This window comes from Palaemon carinicauda, chromosome 9 (assembly GCF_036898095.1).
Source record: "Palaemon carinicauda isolate YSFRI2023 chromosome 9, ASM3689809v2, whole genome shotgun sequence".
Classification (NCBI taxonomy): domain Eukaryota; kingdom Metazoa; phylum Arthropoda; class Malacostraca; order Decapoda; family Palaemonidae; genus Palaemon; species Palaemon carinicauda.
The window spans coordinates 72,113,229-72,130,818 of record NC_090733.1 but is presented as its reverse complement, the minus strand read 5'-3'; the positions used below and the strand labels follow the sequence as shown (position 1 = coordinate 72,130,818).

Genomic DNA, 17,590 nt, shown 5'->3' with positions numbered 1-17,590 from the left:
GTTATGAGAATAGTATAACGTACCATAAATTTAAGAAAATTCTGAGAATTTCATATTTCTGGCTGAAGGCGAGTGGCAAGTCAAGTGATTTCCCTCGGTGCGTTACTAATTTTCCCATTATTGAAACATCGAGTAATAGTACAGAGAATTTCTAATAATGTTGAAAGAAATAAGAAGATTTAACTGTGAATTAATAATAGAGAGAGAGAGAGAGAGAGAGAGAGAGAGAGAGAGAGAGAGAGAGAGAGAGAGAGAGAGAGAGAGAGAGAGAGAGAGAGAGAGAATATGAAAACTATATCATGTAACATACTAGTGCTGACGTAGTATTCATCATGAATATGCGTGTATTTCAAATAATTTAAGAAATTATATAAACATTACGCCATTTGTACGTGAGCATTATCTCGATACGGCCGTGGGACCTTCAGATCAACAGCACAGTTGATCGCAACCAAAGGTAAACAAAAAATTGGTAATTGTTGACTGCAAAAATGTGTCCGATATTGAAAAATAGGATACAATGAGGATTTGTTAGAGCATAAGATATACTATGAAATAAGAAAATTAAATGATACAGTAAGAAATTATTGATGAAATATGACTTGGATGATTTCCAAATCATAACACAGCTTTGTAAATCTACGAAAGCTTCACTTTTTAGTTTGGCACACATCAAAATCGACTTGCGATGCGCCTCTCGGTCCCTATCTCTGTCGTAAGTCAGCGATTACCTGTATTGGATATTACTTCGGCGAAAGCTGGAAGGCAGCCATTAGATTTCAAGTGCGAGGTGGCAACCCTACCTAACTACTAATAGGGGGTGGTTGGGTAGTACCCAGCTACCTATATCTACTCACGGTTCAATGAACCACCTCACTTTTTACTTTTGGCTGGTAGAGAGTGGACGTCTCCTCTCTTTCCCTTCAAGGCTTAGCCATTTACCACTATTACTTTACGCTCATTCTTTTCATTACAGATATGACTTGAGTTTTTATGCGACGCTCCATTCTAGAGTAATGTGGAGGTTTTGGATGTTGATATTTGATATGCGAGTCATTGGAAGGATTCCTCAGCGCTGATAATTCCTTGAAGCGGTTTTTTCTTCCCTCTCGTAGGGGAGGAATCTTTAATTCTCTTCATTTATTTTTTTTATCAGCGCTTCATGACAACATCGGGTTGCAAGGTCAGTGGCTATAGCTGCGGCTGACGTCTTAGCTGTTGAGTAAGTCTACCTCCCGTTTGCCCTTCCTTCGTCTTCTGCTGACGGCGAGTCTTCTTGCCTTCTGCCAATCTCGTCGTCTCCCAACATTCCCCAATTTTTCTCTCTCCCTAGAGGCAATGTTTCAGACCACATATGCAGCTCCACCTGTTGATAATTGCGAGATCAAGGACGATTGTCAACCCATGGCGTGCTCGACAATTGACGGATTGACAAACTTTCCTTCTGTTTATTGATCACAGGGGAGAGACTCATCACCTTGTCATCCTGATCGGTGATTAGTTCAGAATTTATTCTGTCCAATGATTGCAGGGGCGAGACTCATCATTTCGGCTTCCTGGTCAGTCAGATTGTGGTTTGCGACAATCAGATGTTAGACACCTATTAGGGTGTCTTGTAACGATCAGTGATCGCCACAGGGATCGCTATGATCATGGTATCGTAGGTTATAGCGATCTCAACCTGCTTCTTAAAGACAAACTCCTGTTTGGTTTCTCCTTCGGGGGATTACTCTGGCAGGATTCCCATTAGGGAAATCCCTTCGAGGACAACCCAGTACAAAGCCTTGCCTTTTTCTCCAGCACCACACACTTTATGTTAACCTTCATTTGAGATAAAACTCGTTGAAGGGCAACAGAGTGCTGCAAACCTCCAGGTGTAAGATATTCCCCTTCCTAGGAAGAGTCTTTATACAAACTTTGCGCACGTTTGCGCTCACGCTCAAAGATGTGAGTTATACGGTCACTGTCACGAGCTCATGACGATCGTGGTCTCCGCCTATGTTAGCGCTCATGCTCATGATTGTGAGCTACACCCTCACGATCGTGAGTGAGACGCTCATGACCACGATTACCACACGTCTTTCCTCAACCTTTGAGGATGCTCACAATCACGAGGTAAACACTCGTGATCGCGAGCGAGACACTCACGATCGCGCTCATGCTCACGATAGTGAGTTACACTTTCGGTCACGAGCGAGATGGTTGTGACCATGGTTGGGACACTAGTATTTTCTCAATTTTTTAGGACGCTTGTGATCACGAGTTAGACACTCATGATCACGAGCGTGAGTTACACGGTCACTAGCGAGACTCTTGTGACCATGATTGTGACATCAGTCTCTTCAACCCTTGAGAACGTTCAAGGGATTGTGCTCACGCTTATGAGTATGAATTGTACACTCATGGTCGTGAATTACACGCTCGCGGTTGCAAGCGAGACGCTCGTGACCATGATTGTGACGTCAATCTCTACAACCCTTGAGAATGTTCAAGTGATAGCAAGCGAGACGCTTGCGATCGTAATTATGCTCACGAGCATAAATTACATGCTCACGGTCATGAGCGAGACGCTCGTGACCATGATTGTGACGCCATTCTCTACAACCCTTAAGAATGTTCACGTGATCGCAAGCGAGATGCTCCTGATCGAGCTTAGGTTCACAAGCATGGGATACACTCTCTCATAACTGCGATCACGACACTCGTGACCGTGATCTCGAGTGTCTTCTGGTAGCGATCACGAGCTAAGCGATCGTGATCGCTACCTGGACACTCACGATCGTGCTCTTACATACAAAGACGATTGCGCTCAAGCTCATAATCGAGCTCACGCTCACGATCGTGAGTTACATGGTCAGGTACGACGCTCTTGATTACCATCACGAGCGTCTTGTGGCTACGATCATGAGTGTCTTGAGGCCACGATCATGAGCTAGACACTTGTGATCACATCAGAGATGCTCACGACCACGCTCACGCTTGCTGTCGTGAGAGAGGCGCTTGTGACCGTAGTTGCGGTCACGATGCTCTCTCTCACGCTCTCGATCATGAGTTACACTCTCACGGTCAGGAGCAAGACTCTTGTGATCATGATCACCAGCATCTTGTGGTAAAGATCATGAGCTACACTCGTGATCACGAACGAGATGCTTGCCATCGCGAAGTAGACGCTCATGATCACAAGCAAAGAGCCGTTATCCCAGGCTAGACCCTCTCCATCGAGAACTAAAAGCTCATATCAAGAGATATAAGCTCACAATCACAAGATCAACGCTCGTGATCACGAACTGGATGCTCGTGATTGCGAGCACGAGCCAGACGCTCATGATAACGGGCTCAAGCCAGACACTAAATACGAGCTGACAGTCATAATTATGAAGTAAATGCTCACGACCATAAGCAAGATAATCTTGCTGCACAGGAGCGAGAGCATCTTGCTCCTGAGCATGAGTGCCTTGCATGAGAGCTTCTTGCTTATGAGTGTGAGCATCTCGCACAAGAGCATGAGCGTCTCGTACGAGAGCACGAGTGTCACACCTGAGAGCGCAAATGTCCTGCACGAGTCTCGCCCGAAAGCGTGTGCATCTTGCTTGAGAGCGTCCCGCATGAAAGCATGTTTCGCACGGAAGCAGGACCAGGTCCGCTCGTGAGCATCTAGTTCATGATTGCGATCACGAGCTAGAATAGCTCGCGATCGTAAGTGTCAAGAGCTTGTGCATGACTAGAACGTCTTCATAAGCATCTAGCTTGTGATCGTGAGAATGTATGAGCATGAGCTTTTAGCTTATGGTCGTGAGCATTTAGTTCATAATCATGACCGTCAGCTCGTATTTAGTGTCTGGCTTGTGCTCGTTATCGTGAGCGTCTTGCTCATGCTCGCAATCACGTGCGTCTAGTTCGTGATCATGAGCGTTGATCTTGTGATTGTGAGCTTATATCTCTTGATATGAGCTTTTAGTTCTCGATGGAGAGCATCTAGCCTGGGATAACGGCTCTTCGCTGTATGATCATGTGCGTCTACTTCGCGATTGCAAGCGTCTCATTCGTGATCACGAGAGTGTAGCTCGTGATCTTTACCAAAAGATGCTGGTGATCATGATCACGAGAGTCTTGCTCCTGACCGTGAGAGTGTAACTCATGATCGAGAGCGTGAGAGAGAGCGTCGTGACCACGATTACGGTCACAAGCGCCTCTCTCACGACAGCAAGCGTGAGCGTGGTTGTGAGCGTCTCTGATGTGATCACAAGTGTCTAGCTCATGATTGTGGCCTCAACACGCTCATAATCGTAGCCATAAGACCATGTAACTCATGATCGTGAGCGTGAGCTCGATTGTGAGCTTGAGCGTGATCATCAGCGTAAGTGAGAGCGCGATCGTGAGTGCCCAGGTAGCGATCAGGATTGCTTAGCTTGTGATCGCGACCAGAAGACACTCAAGAATGAGAGAGTGTATCCCATGCTCGTGAATGTAAGCTCGATCGGGAGCATCTCGCTCCTGTGCAAGATGCTTAGTGGGAGACGCTCACACTCGTGAACGGGACTCATGAGCTCATACGAGGTGTTTTAAGACCTAGAACAAGGCTCTCATGATCATGAGCACAGTCTCAAGCGAAACGATCCCGACCAATTCGGTAGATCTTGAATTTTCCAGATCTCCGATTTGACAGCTACCAATCGCAGTTTTTCAATGGCTAGACGATCCCTGGTTGCTTATCAATAGCACCGTTTGCTAGTTCGACAGCCACTTCCTGAGAGGGAGCTCCTCAAGAGAGCACTCTCTCCTAGATGGCATAGATCATCTCTCCTCATTCTTGAGCTTACTCTACTTTGTTAGACTCCGCAGAGTTGATGGAATTACGGTTTGTTATTTCTGGTAACTTAAGAATACACCCTTTTTCGGCGATGGGGATAATACGCTAGTACAAGGCTCAGTGCCCCTTGCTTTTTGGGTTCTTGTTTGTGTATCACAAATAGGGTGGTCTTTGTTTCCCAAAGGTTTTCTCGCCGCCGCCGGAATCAGAGGGATCCTCTTCAAAGTGGCTAGGTTTATGCAGGAATTCATTTCCCTTGAACGCACATGTTTTCTTGTACACCTCGTTCATACTACAGGAAGGCTTGTGAACAAATGGCCTCAGGAACCAGGTAGCTGCTTCGTTTGCTACCATCTCCCGTGTTGTCCTATTTATAATAGGGCTGCTCACAAGCCGAGTTTGCGTGAATAGGAACTGCGCTAGTTAGACAGTCTCCTGAAGCAAATCAGATCCTGGATGTGATAAGGGAGATAGAATCTTTGAATCTGTTTTTCTCCCCCTTTAGCAGGAGACACAACCTCTTGAGGTTACTGCCATCCTCTCTCTCTTAGAGAACAAAATTCAGTGCTGTCTAATCAACAGCAATAGCAAATTACTTGCAATGATTTGGGTCAGCCCTAGACAGGTGACATAACAGGAATAACAGAGGATATTGAAAATCTGTGTTATCCCAATCCCTGTTGGCCCTTATGCCCTCAGATCTTAGAGGAAACACATTCAACCTCCATCTGCTTCTGTTCTGGGGAAACATCTTTTATCTACACTTCTTGAAACTCAGGCTTGTTCATGAAGTCGGACGAGGATTTTCTCCCGTAATTGGAGCTCCTTCTTAGGCCAGGCTGGAATGGTTGGGAATGAATATATTCCTTTCTTATAAGAGAACCCCTCCCACGAGCTTGAAATAATTGGGTCACGTCTTTTCGCTAAAGAAAAAGAGTCCAGACTTAGCAACAAGGATATTGTCTTGTATCTTCTATCTTCCTCTAGAAAATGGTAAGCAGTCTTTATCTTCTTCCTCATGATTGCAACATCTGATATAGGAAGACGGGGGACGCCGTAATATAGCCATGCTTCGTCGGTTAGTAGTCTCTACTTTTAGTCTCTCCTCGTGAGACAAACTTAACCTTCAAACCTTGTCATGCGAGGGAAGGTTTTGCGATCAACCAGTTAGCCTCCTATATAGGCTCGGCCCTCGTCTGTAAGACCTCGGCCTACTGACTGGTTTTAAAGTCTCAAACTCCTGCGAGACATCTTCTGTTTACATCGATCTATAATTCGAGTAATCGAAGGTCATATCCTATAAGGATATCCATAGACTGTGTCATTACCTTGTAGAAACTTCCGCAGGTCCGACAAGACCGTATTAGTCCCTGTCGAGTGCGACCTCTGAGAACTAGCCGGGTCACAGGTCCCTCGGCACTAAGGATCATCCTTCTCTTGGTCCTCTACAAGACTTGAGCAAGTAACAGTCCTAATTAAAAGACTGCCTGACGAGAATCTCTCCTAGGAGTAGATCTCCTCGTTCTTCTGGATTTGATGCTTCCTATAGAGGCATGAATGAAAAGGCGGGGGAGGCCACATACAGGACCATATGGCCTTAGGACTATGATCAGAGAACGAATGATACCGTCTCTTAATCCCTTAGTAGGCACCTTCTTTCTTCAGGAAAGTGCCGGGGGGAATGACGGTGATTCGTTGGTTTCCCATTTGCAGGAAAACACTTCCTGCTCCTATGTGGTCTCTCCTTCGGAGTATCCTGTCCACGGGTTTGGATTTTATAGACTCCACCCCTTCTGCAGGAGTCTTCCTTCGGGAAGCGAAATGAATATCAATGACAAGCAGTGATCTTTTTGCAAGCAGTTGTCTTGGGAAAGGAATAGATGGCTTCTCCGAAGTTCTGTGCAGACTTATAGTTGGACTTGTCTAATTAAGGGACTCAACTAGAGCTTTGGTCCAGGCTCGTCGGCAAGATGCCTAAATATCGAGTCACATACAGTGGCACGCCTACGGCTCTGGAGAACCCATTACAGACTTCCTTTGCCACTAGATACTCCGTGGTGAGAGTCAAGTGGTCATTTTTTGTTTTTCTCTTCTCAAGAGTGCTATTTTACTCATGCACTCAAAAATTGCCAACGAAGGGAATCATGCTCTTAGGCTTTGGCAAAGGAAGACCTTTGCTCATCCATCGAGCATCTCCTCCAATCGTTGCTTTCCATAGAGTTTGAACCTATTACCCGTAGCAGGGTAATGCAGCCTTATATGGGACAGGTGTCTCTGAACTGCAGATCTTCCCCTGATCCCGAAGACAGATCTTTCACAATGTGACGCTCGACCAAAAGAGAGACGTACCCTATGGGTCTCCCTCAACGTCTCACTCATGGCTTTAAAACACAAGCAGACGTCCCCTCAAACGTACCTGTTGGTGTTTCCCAGGACGTTCACCCTCACTAATGGAAAGGTGAGGTTAAGTGTTTCTCGTCGTCTTCGGATGACGCTTTGCCTAAAAGAGGCTGGAAGCTTGCTTCCTGACCTCTTAAGAGGACCTTTGATAAGGCCAACCAACGTCCTGCTAGTTCGCGGCCTGGCTGTAACCATTGGGATACACCAGAGTCGTTTGAAAGTTCTCCTACTAAACGTCCTGCTAGGATGTCGGACGCTACCAAGGATCCTACTAAGCAGTTGTCAGGACCAGGCTTAACCTGGATACAGGCTCCCACGCAGCCTTCAGACTGGTTTTCACCATCCAGGCGCTCTGTACGCCTGAGCGATGAGGAGAACGTTGTGGTGTCATCACCAATATCGCAACGTTCAGATCCTAATTTTGTCATGCTACAAGAGATGCAAAACAGGCTCTCGTCGTTCATGCAGAACTACCAACGTAGCGACAAGCCCTAAGCTGACACACATGACAGTTATTGTTAGGATCGAGATAGCGAGCGGTCTGTTCAGCATGTTTTGAAACGTCCTGTAGGACGTGTTCCGAGCGTAGTCTTAAGCGTGCAGTGGTTCATGATCTCGAACGTCCTCCTATTCGAGGCTCTGAACTTCCTGCTAGCTACATTGATTGTCCTTTAGGATGTGATCCTGAACGATCAGCTAAGTCCGCAGTTGACAGCCCTAATGTCGAACGTGCTTTACTTTGAGGTGCAGAACATCCTTACAAGCGCATAGAGGTCATGCAGTCAGATCGTTTGCTCGAACGTCCTTCAAAGAGAGACGTCAGACGTCCTGTCAAACAGGCTGTCGAACGTCCTACGAAACAGGCTGTCGAACGTCCTGCGAAACAGGCTGCCGAACGTCCTGCGAAACAGGCTGTCGAACGTCCTAGTTCTCAGGACGTCTACCGCTCTTCAAGATACCTTAGTGAACGTCCTCCAGGACGTGTTTCCGAGCGACAAACAGCTGAACAGGTCGTAGAGTGGCAAGCGGTTCGCAGCGCTGAATGCTTGTCAGGAAGCGACGGCAAGCACCTTTCAGAACACGATCCTGAACGCCCTACTTCTTACCATATTTTAGACGCTTCAAAAGTTAGTCTTGATTATGACGATGAGGCTTATACTCCCCTAGATAATGTTGATTCTAACGCAGTTCACGTTCAGGGACTCATTAGTTCCGATCGCGTTGATCGCAAGCGTTTGGCTGAGCGGCAAGTAACATGCCTGCTTGATAATATTCGTAAGGATCCAGTTTCTGTTGCTGTCAGAACTCAGGATCTTCTCGAGAAGGGTACTGCTCCCAACCCTGTTGCTCCCGATGGAACTATAACAGAGAAGGACATCGAAGGTCAGCTTTCTCGTGTGGAGTTTGAGGAAGTTTCAGAAGACGAAGACTCTATTTCTTTTCGTCATTCTGCTGACTTGAAAAAACTTATGAAAGTTTTTACCGAGGAATTCTCAGACTTTCTTTTACCAGTCGCTCCCCGTTCGCCACCGTCCGAGTTTACTCTTGGGAAGGCGTCAAAGAAGGCTCGATTTACCAAGATGGTTTTATCACGATCGTCTAAGAGGGCTCTAAAACTGATGGGTGACTGGATGCAATCCAAGAAAGACGTAGGGAAAGCGGCTTTCGCGTTTTCTCCAGCTAGACTAGCCTCTTGGTCTAGTATCTGGTACGAGACAGGAGAAGTTCTCGGCTTGGGGATACCTGCCTCTGCCCAGGGAGATTTCTCAAGCCTTGCAGACTCTCCTCGTCGGTCGGCCATGAGGAAGACCAAGATTTTCTGGTCTACATCAGAGATGGATCATCTGCTTAAGGGCATATTTAGAGCCTTTGAAGTTTTTAACTTCTTGGACTGGACTTTAGGAGCATTGGGTAAAAAAGTTGCAACTTTTAAAGAAGGGGATACCTCTGCCTTAGTCCATTTAATGTCCTGTATGGATAAGGCTTTGCGGGATGGATCCAATGAATTGGCAGCACACTTTTCTGCAGGCATTCTAAAGAAAAGGGATAAGTTATGCTCTTTTCTTTCTCTGGGGGTTACTCCTTTCCACAAATCTGAGCTATTATATGCGCCTCTTTCTCCCTTGTTGTTCCCACAAGTACTAATTAAGGAAATATCGTCGGCCTTAGCTCAAAAGGCTACTCAAGACCTGGTCTCTAATACAGCCAGAAAAGCCATACCATCTTCTTTTGCCAGCTGCAAAACTAAGGAAGAAACTTCTTTTCCCAAGTTTTCCCAGCCGTTTCGAGGGAGGTCTTCCAGCAGAGGTAGCTCCAGACCTGATGCAAGAAGGAATAAGAGGAGAGGCTTCAGATCAGGGCGAAGCAGAGTCTGACTGCTTTCGCCTTCAGGCAGTAGGAGTCAGACTACTCAACTTCTGGCAAGCGTGGGAGAAGAGAGGAACAGAGCAATGGTCTATACAGATCTTGAAGGAGGGTTACAAGATCCCCTTTCTAGGGAATCCTCCTTTGGTCTTAGCTCCAGATTTTATATCCTTTAATTATTATTTATAGTAAAGTAACATATTTTTTGTTCTTTTAACGGCATTCCAGTGATCTTATGACTTCGATACTTGTGGCGTAAATACAGAAAGTCAAACAAAATGGTATATGCAAACATTGGGTGAAATGAGAGACACCCAGTTGTAGAATTTGTGTACATCCAATCTCTGTAAAAGATTTGAAACTCGTCAGTTCATGCTTTCATGATTTTATATTTTAAGGTGGAGGTAAATGACTGTGGATTGTATCTATTAAACATAAGTATGATAGAAAGGACTTTCCTGGATCCTTTACAGCTGCTATACCTAAGAATATTTTACTGTTAATTTTAGGATTTTTTTTTGTTATTAGTACATTATAAACTCTCATGTTACTTGCAAAAAATCATTACATGTGGCTACATTATTTTAAATGCTTTAACTATTTTTTGTCTCACATTATTTGCCTAATTAAAACACTCAAAGTACTTAGGAGAAAATTATTTTTAATGAAGACCGTTCATTGATATTATAATAACTGTATAACTGGATTTAATAGAAAATGGTAATATGAAATTGTACATGTTTTTCGCTTTGAAATCCAGTGAAAGTAACTTGAAAGGCCTTATTTATATTATGATATGAAGTTAAAATAGATAATGGTGATATTATGAGAACTTCTATTTTTGTACTTAGAAGTCCTGTGAAAGTAACTACGAGACTTCAAAATCCTTAACTGCTTCTGCTTCTGTAAAGGAGGTAATGTGTTCTGGTTCACTTACTTTGCTCTTTGCACCAAGCTGTAGAAATAATGAAAGCCTTCACTCAAGCCTCCCCAAGTTAATAGATGCTCACCATTTTATAGCATGATCCCTTTGCACTGAACCCATGTATTTACCTGTTTTTCAGTTAAATGAATGTCATGATGGAGAAGAGCTCTTCCTCTTAGCTTTAAGAAGTGGACAAAAAGGATTGTAAACTAAAACTTCATGCCAATAGTCAGAATACATTTTCAACGAATATTATACTTTTTAACTATAGTATAGTGTCACTCGTGCCTTGAATCCAGTTTCAGTGTCTTTGTGAGTAAAAACAGAAAAATACATGTTTAGTTCAAGGAAAAATTAAGGTCATAAGTTTGGTCAGAAGAATGGCAACAGCTCATCAAAATGATGACAAGTCAGTTTTACAAGAGAAGGCTCTGTTAACAGTTCTGATGAATGTGAAATTACCCCACTAACAAAATCCCGAGGTATGTGATATGTTTATGGTAAGTAGACCCAAATTCTAAATATTTTACTTGGAAAATCTTTTATCTTATGATTCAGATTGCTATTTTTATGTTATACAGTATTTTTAAGTAAATTGAATTCTTAAGATGCAATTCCACAATTTAAAGTTCTCATCTAAGACAAACAATGTGTAGAATTGAATTTCATATAGTTCTGTAACGAATATAAACCTTCGTTATTTATTAAGGGTTTTATTTTCGGCGAAGCTGGAAGGACGAATCATTAAAATTTAGTGATGGTTAACTACCCATTCTGCTAGTTAGTAGGGGGGGGGGGGGTGGGAGGGGGGTAAATTTCTACCGCTCCCACTCTCACACCTGGGATTTAACTCACTTTGCTTTTGGCTCAGATGGTGAACGGTCTCTCTGTGGCGTTCTTCATCCTCACCAAATTATTTTGGGCTGCCATTTATGCTTTTTGTTTGTGCTTTATATTTATTAGTGTGTGTTTGCGTTGACTTCTGCCGACCATGCATACCTGCCCAGGACTTGAAGGCCGGTCCTGCGGTACCTTTATGTCGCACATGGACACTGATCGTCACACCCTTTGTCCCGCCTGCAGAGGTCAACGGTGTGATAGTGAAAATAAGTGTAGTGAGTGTCTGGAGTGGTCTGCCTCTCAGTGGGAAAGGTTTGGGCGCCGGCAGAAGAAGAAGTCAAAGCGGGATATTTCTCCTTCGAAGGTTTCTTCGAAAAGGAAAAAACCTGAGGCTGCTTCTTCCGCTTCCCGACCTTCCTCTGAAGCTCCTACTCGATCGGCCTCTTCTGAGAGACTGTCGAGTAGTAGTGTAGGCCCTTCAATTGATGGTCAACCCCGGTCCTCGAGAGATGGTATTGCTTCCACTAGCAAAGCAGCCCCACCTCTCCCCTTGGGTGAGGCCTTGTGTCTTTCTGTTTTTATTCAGGTGTGGTCGTCCTTGGGGCTTCCTGGTCCACCTCCAAGGACTCCTTGCTGGAGATCATCATCCTTGGTGCTAGTGCGCAGCCATCATTGACTTCGGAGATGGATCCTCTGTCGTGTGTCGACGTAGTGGTGTCTGAGGCATCTTATGCAGCTGGTGTGGATGCTTCTGCTCTTCAGACTCTTCATCTGTTGCTGCCGACGGCGCTTCCTCCGTTCCTGATCATCCTTCGAGGGGAAAGCAAAATCTTTCGTCTGTCTCTCCTGCAAGTGTTTCTCCTCGGAGGAAGAGTTCACTCACAGAGACTCCTTTGCGGAGGACTGCTGCTTCTAAAGGTCAGATTGCTGATCTACCAGCCCCAAGAGGGCGTCTTCGATCTCACAAATCTCACCCTACACTTCACCTTGGAGGTGTCCCTTCACCATCAGTGAAAAGGTGCTCTTCGGCTCTTCAGCCTTGTCTTTGCAGCCTTCCCCAGCAGAGGAGCCTTCACTTCCATCACCTTCTGTCTCTCGACCTTCGTCTTCTCCTGGAGCTTCTCCTGACGATGCTGCCGCTAGTCCTCAGACTCCGGCCTTAGACTCTTCTGTGGATCGCGTGCGATCCCCTTCGGAGGATGTTCACTCTTCCAAAGGGCACATCCATGTTCCCAAACTTCCAACACGGCGATCTCCTGCTTCTTTCCGACCTTCTGACCTCCTGCCTTTATTCCTGAATCCTTTTCCACACCTGCCTGCTCGTGATGTGTCCAAACATCACCCGCCTTTGGGAACGCTCCGCCCTACCCAGCGTTTCAGACCTTCTCTAACATGCCTGTGCCCATCAGTGCACTACCGCTCACCAAGAACTTGTCAGCGCCCAGCACGTCAATGCTCTCCAGCGCGTCAACGCTCGCCAGCGCGTCATCGCTCTCCAGTGCGTCAGCGCTCTCTAGCGCGTCAGTGCTCTCAAGCGCGTTAGCGCTCTTTAGTGCATCAGCGCCATCCAGCGCAATAGCGCTCTCCAATACCCCAACGATCTCCTGATCGCTAGCGTTCTCCAGCGCGTTTGCTCCTTAACAAATGCCAACATTTGCCAGCTCGCCAGTGCCCCTGCACCCTCCATTTCGACAGCGCTTACCTGCTCTGTAGCGCTCTCCTGCTCATCTGCTCTCTCCCACATGTCAGTGCTCTCCAGCTCGCCAACGCTCTCCTGTACATCTGCTCTCTCCCACATTTCAGTGCACTCCAGCTCGCCAACGCTCTCCTGCACATCTGCTCTCTCCCAAATTTCAGTGCTTTCTAGCTCGCCAACGCTCTCCTGCACGTCAGCGCTCTCCAGTTCGCCAACGCGCACCACCGCTCTCCCCTTCGCCGGAACTCTTGCGCACCAGCGCTTTCCAGCTTGTCAGCCCCCCCCAACTCGTCGACGCTCTACAGCTCGCCAGCGCTCTCTAGCTTGCCAGCACTCCCCAGCTTGCCAGCGCTCACCTGCGCACATCTGCGCATTTTTGCTCGCCTATGCACATCTGCGCATCTTTGCTCGCATGAGCACATCTGCGCATCTTTGCTCGCTTACACACCAGCTCTCTCCAGCTTGACAGTGCTCTCATGCGCATCAGCGCTCCCCAGCTCGCTAACGCTTTCTGGTGCATCAGCACTCCCCGGCTCGCCAGCGTTATCCAACGCACCAGCTCTCCTGCGCGTAAGTGCTCTACAGGGGAACAAGTTTCTCCGTCAAGGAAATCTTGCAGTCAAAAGGAACAGGAAGGTACTGTATGTGTTTTGACAAGTCATCGTCACCCCATTCCCATCCCCCCAAATGCATTACAGCAGGGCCTTCGGGTAAAGAGGGAAAGGGCTCCACAGAAGGGTTCAAAATACAGAAGATACCATCTTCGAAATTGGACCCACTGCATCACCCATCGTTCGAGACTTATCACAGGGAACCTTTGGTTCCTTTCTCTTCAGGAGGGCTTTCTGACAGTGTCACCATCAGCAAGCAGCCTTGGTTCAATGCCATGGTCTGAGCAATTGTGCACGCCTTCGGGCCTGCGTTTTCATCTCGCTCTTCTGTGACCTCGCAAAGAGCCTCGGATTCTTCTCCCCTGAAGAGGAAAAAAGGAGTCTCAGATGCGGTGACATCTCCTAGGGTGAAATTGACTCCTGTTAGGCCATCCAGGCCTGTCCTTCCGGACTCTCCTTCCGTTCGCTCTCCTGCCTCACCTCTGCTAAGGGAGCCTCGCGAGGGATGGATTTTCTTCCTCCCACCTTCAGAGAAAGGTTCCCCTAGCACAGTGAGCTCTCCACCTCCAGCCGAAATCAGGAAGGACAACTCCAACCGGCCTTCGATGCTAGAGCCCTATCTCTTTCCCCGGAAGGAATCTAAGGATTGTAAGACTGCCAATGTTCTATTCAAGGACCTCCAGGACTACAGTAACCACCAGTCACTCTAGGGATGTTCACGAATCGCCCCGAGAGGTGCTTTCTGTTGGTGGAAGAAGGAGACTTCGCTGCTAGTCCCACTTCAGAAGGGGAGCAGAAAGAGTCAGAACATGCCTTCTGGCAAGTCCTGATTCTCATCAGGGTACTCATCGGGTTTTCCGACTCAGAGACTCCCCCACAAGAGGGCAGACACGGTCTTAGATCGTGTCTTTGACATTCAGAAGCCCTCAAAGACCAGTGCAGCCTTGCCCTGGACTCAAGGGGGGTAAAGAGTGCCCAGGCAAAGATCACCCAAGACCTTTCCAATCTCTCCATCTCTCAACGTTCCGGCTCTACCACCAAGCTCCTCTCACCTCTTCGAGTCCAGCAGAGGAGATACTTTGAGGTCTTGGACGAGCCTCGTCCAGTTCTTCCACTCCACCACTCTCTCGAAGAGCTCACCAAGGGGGTCTCTCGTGAGAGGCTCTCCAGCCGTCAGGTCATGGACTCGGCAGCTGAGATCCTCAACCAGGAAAAAGTCATGAATTATGCCATGCAGGCTGCTGTGAGGCTTGATCTTTGGTTGGGAATCCTGGTACGGACCGAGGATTTTTTTCCAAGGAACGTACCAGGAAAGCTCTAGAAACTTTCCTCCTCTTGGGTACCCACACCATCGAGTTTCTCGCCCATCAACTCTCGAGCTTATAGGCGAACACCATCCTGAAACATTGAGTTACGGTGTCTTAGAGATTCGATCAGCATGTCCTGAATGCTGAGATAGCTAGGCTCAGGAACACTTCTCTAGAGGGATCCTTCCTTTTTGAGCCAAAAGATGTGGAACTCGCTGCTAAAAGATGGAGGAAGTCTCACCAGGATTCCCTCCTCCATAGGGCTTTGACATCCAAGCCCTAGGAATCACCAGCTGCTCAGAAATCCTGTCCAATCAAGACCTTTATGAAGAAGACAGCAGCAAAACCAGTAGTGTCTAAGAAGCTCTTTCCATCGAAGGACAGGAAAGGCACAAAGTCCTCCAGGGGAAGAAAACATCCTAGAGGGAGCGGCCGAGGCTGCAAACGCTAGGGTAGGCACTCCCCCTGCATGTCTGCCAGTGGGGGATGCCTACAAAGTTGCTGGAACAGGTGGAAGCAACTTGGGGCCGAACCCTGGGCAGTCTCCGTGATTCGTTCAGGGTATCGCGTCCCTTTCATGACATCTCTCCCACCCGTGATCAGGAATCCAGTGACAATATTATACCCCTTTGTGATGGGATCAGCAAAGGGGCTTTAAGTCCAGACCCTGTTGAAGAAGGGTGCTCTCCAGGAGGTTTTTGACGGGTTCCCAGGCTTTTTCAGTCGACTCTTTCTTGTGAAAAAGGCGTCTGGAGGCTTGAGACCTGTCATCAACCTCTCAGCTCTGAACAAGTTTGTCAAGCAAACTCCGTTCAGCATAGAAAAGGCAGACACAGTCAGACAAGCGGTAAGACCACAGGACTTCATATGCATACTGGACCTAAAGGACGCGTACTTCCAGATGCCAATCCATCCATCTTCAAGGAAGTAGTTAAGATTCACCCTAGATGACAGGAAATACCAGCTCAAGGTGCTCTGCTTTGGTCTTTCCACAGCACCAGAAGTCGTCACCAAAGTTTCGCCCCAGTGTCATTGTGGGCACGCAGGATTAGCATCCGTCTCTTCCGTTGTCTGGACGACTGGCTATAATCCTAGCGGATTCGGTGTCAACCCTTCTTCAGCATCGAGACAAACTTCTGAGGCTTCATCAAGATATGGGGATCATGATAAACCTCAAGAAGTCCTCCCTGCTTCCTACGCAGAGACTGGTATACCTAGTCATGATAATAGACACCAATCCCCACAAAGCATTCCCATCAGATAATAGGATAATGAGGCTGAGAAAGGTCGCAAGACCCTTTTTTCTGTCGAAAACCTCCAGCCCAATCGTGGCTATGTCTCCTCGGGCACCATTCATCTCTGGCCCGTGTAGTTTCCAACGGTCGCCTCATGATTCGATCTCTCCAGTGGCGACTCATTTCCAACTGGAATCAGACCTTCGACTCCCCGGACATCCTGATTCCTAAGGGAGCAGCGGAACAGACGGACCTCGAATGGTGCGTGTCAGACGAGATTCTACGAAAGGTAGTGGATCTTCTCGTCTTCCCCCCAGATTTAATGCTGTTCTCAGAAGCTTCAAAACAAAAAAAGGTGGGAGGCCCACGTGCTGCACCACACGACCTCAGGCCTCTGGTCAGTTAGAAGAATACCTCCACATAAATCTCATAGAGATGAAGGCCGTCTTCCTGGCCCTTGCACAGTTCCACCAGTTCTTGGTGCGCCACTCAGTGGTGGTGATGAGCGACGACACCACAGTAGTGGCTTACATCATCAAACAAGGGGGCACTTTTTTTGCAGCCCCTATCCCATCTAGCAATAGAGATACTGAGATGGGCCGAGATTCACTCTTTACCACTATCTGCATGCTTCATTCCAGGTAAAAGGAATGTGCTCGCCAACAACCTGAGCAGAGCATCTCAGAATAGTGAGTACCGAGTGGTCTTTGGATCATCTAGTAGCCAACAAAGTCCTGACTTTATGGGGTTCTCCAACTGTGGATCTCTTTGCAATGGCCCTGAACTTCAGGCTCCCGTTGTTCTGCTCCCCAGTCCCAGATTCCGAGGCTATCTGGCAATATCCATTCCAATAACAGTAGGACATCATCGATGTCTTCACCTTTCCTCCCTTTCTGTCTGATGAGGAGGGTAATCAACAAGGCCAAAACATTGGTCAACCTCTCAATGACTTATAGCTCTGCTATGGCATCATGCAGAATGGTTTCTGCACCTTCAGCAACTACTGACGAAGTCTCCAAGAGAACTCCCTCCACGAAACAATCAGCTCATACAACCACGTGCCAACATATTCCACAAAGCCATAGCTTCGCTACAACTTCACGCCTGGAGACTATCCAGCATCTTCTCACTTGGAGAGGATTTTCGCAATAAGTTGCGAGCTGGATGTCTGGATACCTGCAGTAATCATTAGCAGCTTTCTACCAGGCAAAGTGGAAAGTCTTCTGTAATTGGTGTCGTGGAAGGGGTATCTCTCCTCTCGATGCTATTATTCAAGTAATAGTGGGGTTCCTCGTGTATTTGCGTGAAGAAGTGCGCCTTTCAGTCTCAGCAGTAAAGGTTACCGCTCAGCCTTAAGCCTCGTCCTTAGACTCAGCGGAATGGACATTTCCTCATTGCTAAA

General features: G+C 47.0%; 1 protein-coding gene across 3 annotated transcripts in view; it reads left to right on the top strand.

The window, feature by feature from the left end:
* The window catches only part of INPP5E (Inositol-3-phosphate synthase), a 405,071-nt gene that overhangs the window by 13,385 nt on the left and 374,096 nt on the right, over nt 1-17,590 (top strand). The window contains exon 2 of one of the 3 annotated variants that reach the window (XM_068380073.1): nt 10,426-10,488. The exons of 1 other annotated variant lie outside the window; for it this stretch is intronic. In XM_068380073.1, the coding sequence (XP_068236174.1) occupies nt 10,426-10,488 (63 nt within the window). Of the gene's footprint in view, nt 1-10,425; nt 10,489-10,707; nt 11,000-17,590 lie in introns of those variants that run through there. One more of the 3 variants, XM_068380075.1, reaches the window with a different exon arrangement.